General features: G+C 54.1%; 1 protein-coding gene across 1 annotated transcript; it reads left to right on the top strand.

Moving 5' to 3' along the window:
• Window positions 1-276: 276 nt before the first annotated feature.
• Window positions 277-503, top strand: SETTUDRAFT_27959 (uncharacterized protein; the record flags this gene model as incomplete). The annotated part of the gene is made up of 1 exon (XM_008026176.1): window positions 277-503. A coding segment is annotated over one exon (227 nt), but the record flags the coding sequence as incomplete, so codon positions are not given.
• Between the last annotated feature and the right edge of the window lie 57 nt (window positions 504-560).

The following is a 560-nucleotide window of genomic DNA, read 5'->3' as shown; positions in this document are numbered from 1 at the left end:
CCTCCCATACTCGTCTACGACCTCGTTTACTCCACCTGCCCAGCCTGATTGTTACCCTAGCAACCAGCATTGTATATAGATAGCTACGTAGCCGAGAGCTTAGCTCTCTATCAAATACAATCTTGTTACCTTGGCCTGTTCAATCGTGCTCCTAAGCTTAAGACTACCCTCCAGGGTCGAGCCCCTGACATTTTGTATTCGATCACTAGCTAGCTAAGAGGAGATTAGACAAGCGTCTAGCCCTCGCCAGAAAATTTTTTACTATCCACCAGAACTATGTCCAGCCCCAGCCAGAACCAGAACGCTCTTCTGCTGCTCGTACAGCAGCTCCAGCAAGAGCTCCAGAACCAGCGATCAGAGATTACCTCCCTGCGCGACAGCGTCGCCCAGCTCCAGCTCCAGCTTCAGTCCCGCCAGCACCCGAACGACGCTCAGACGCGAGTCCGAGTGCGCCTACCAGACCCGCCCAAGTTCGACGGCAAACCGCACACGCTGCGCACATGGTTACCGTCTATCCAAGCTAAACTCCGATCCGACCAGCTCACAGGAGCTGATGCCTT

This window comes from Exserohilum turcica (genome assembly GCF_000359705.1).
Source record: "Exserohilum turcica Et28A unplaced genomic scaffold SETTUscaffold_17, whole genome shotgun sequence".
NCBI lineage: Eukaryota > Fungi > Ascomycota > Dothideomycetes > Pleosporales > Pleosporaceae > Exserohilum > Exserohilum turcicum.
This window is presented reverse-complemented; position numbering and strand designations above follow the sequence as displayed.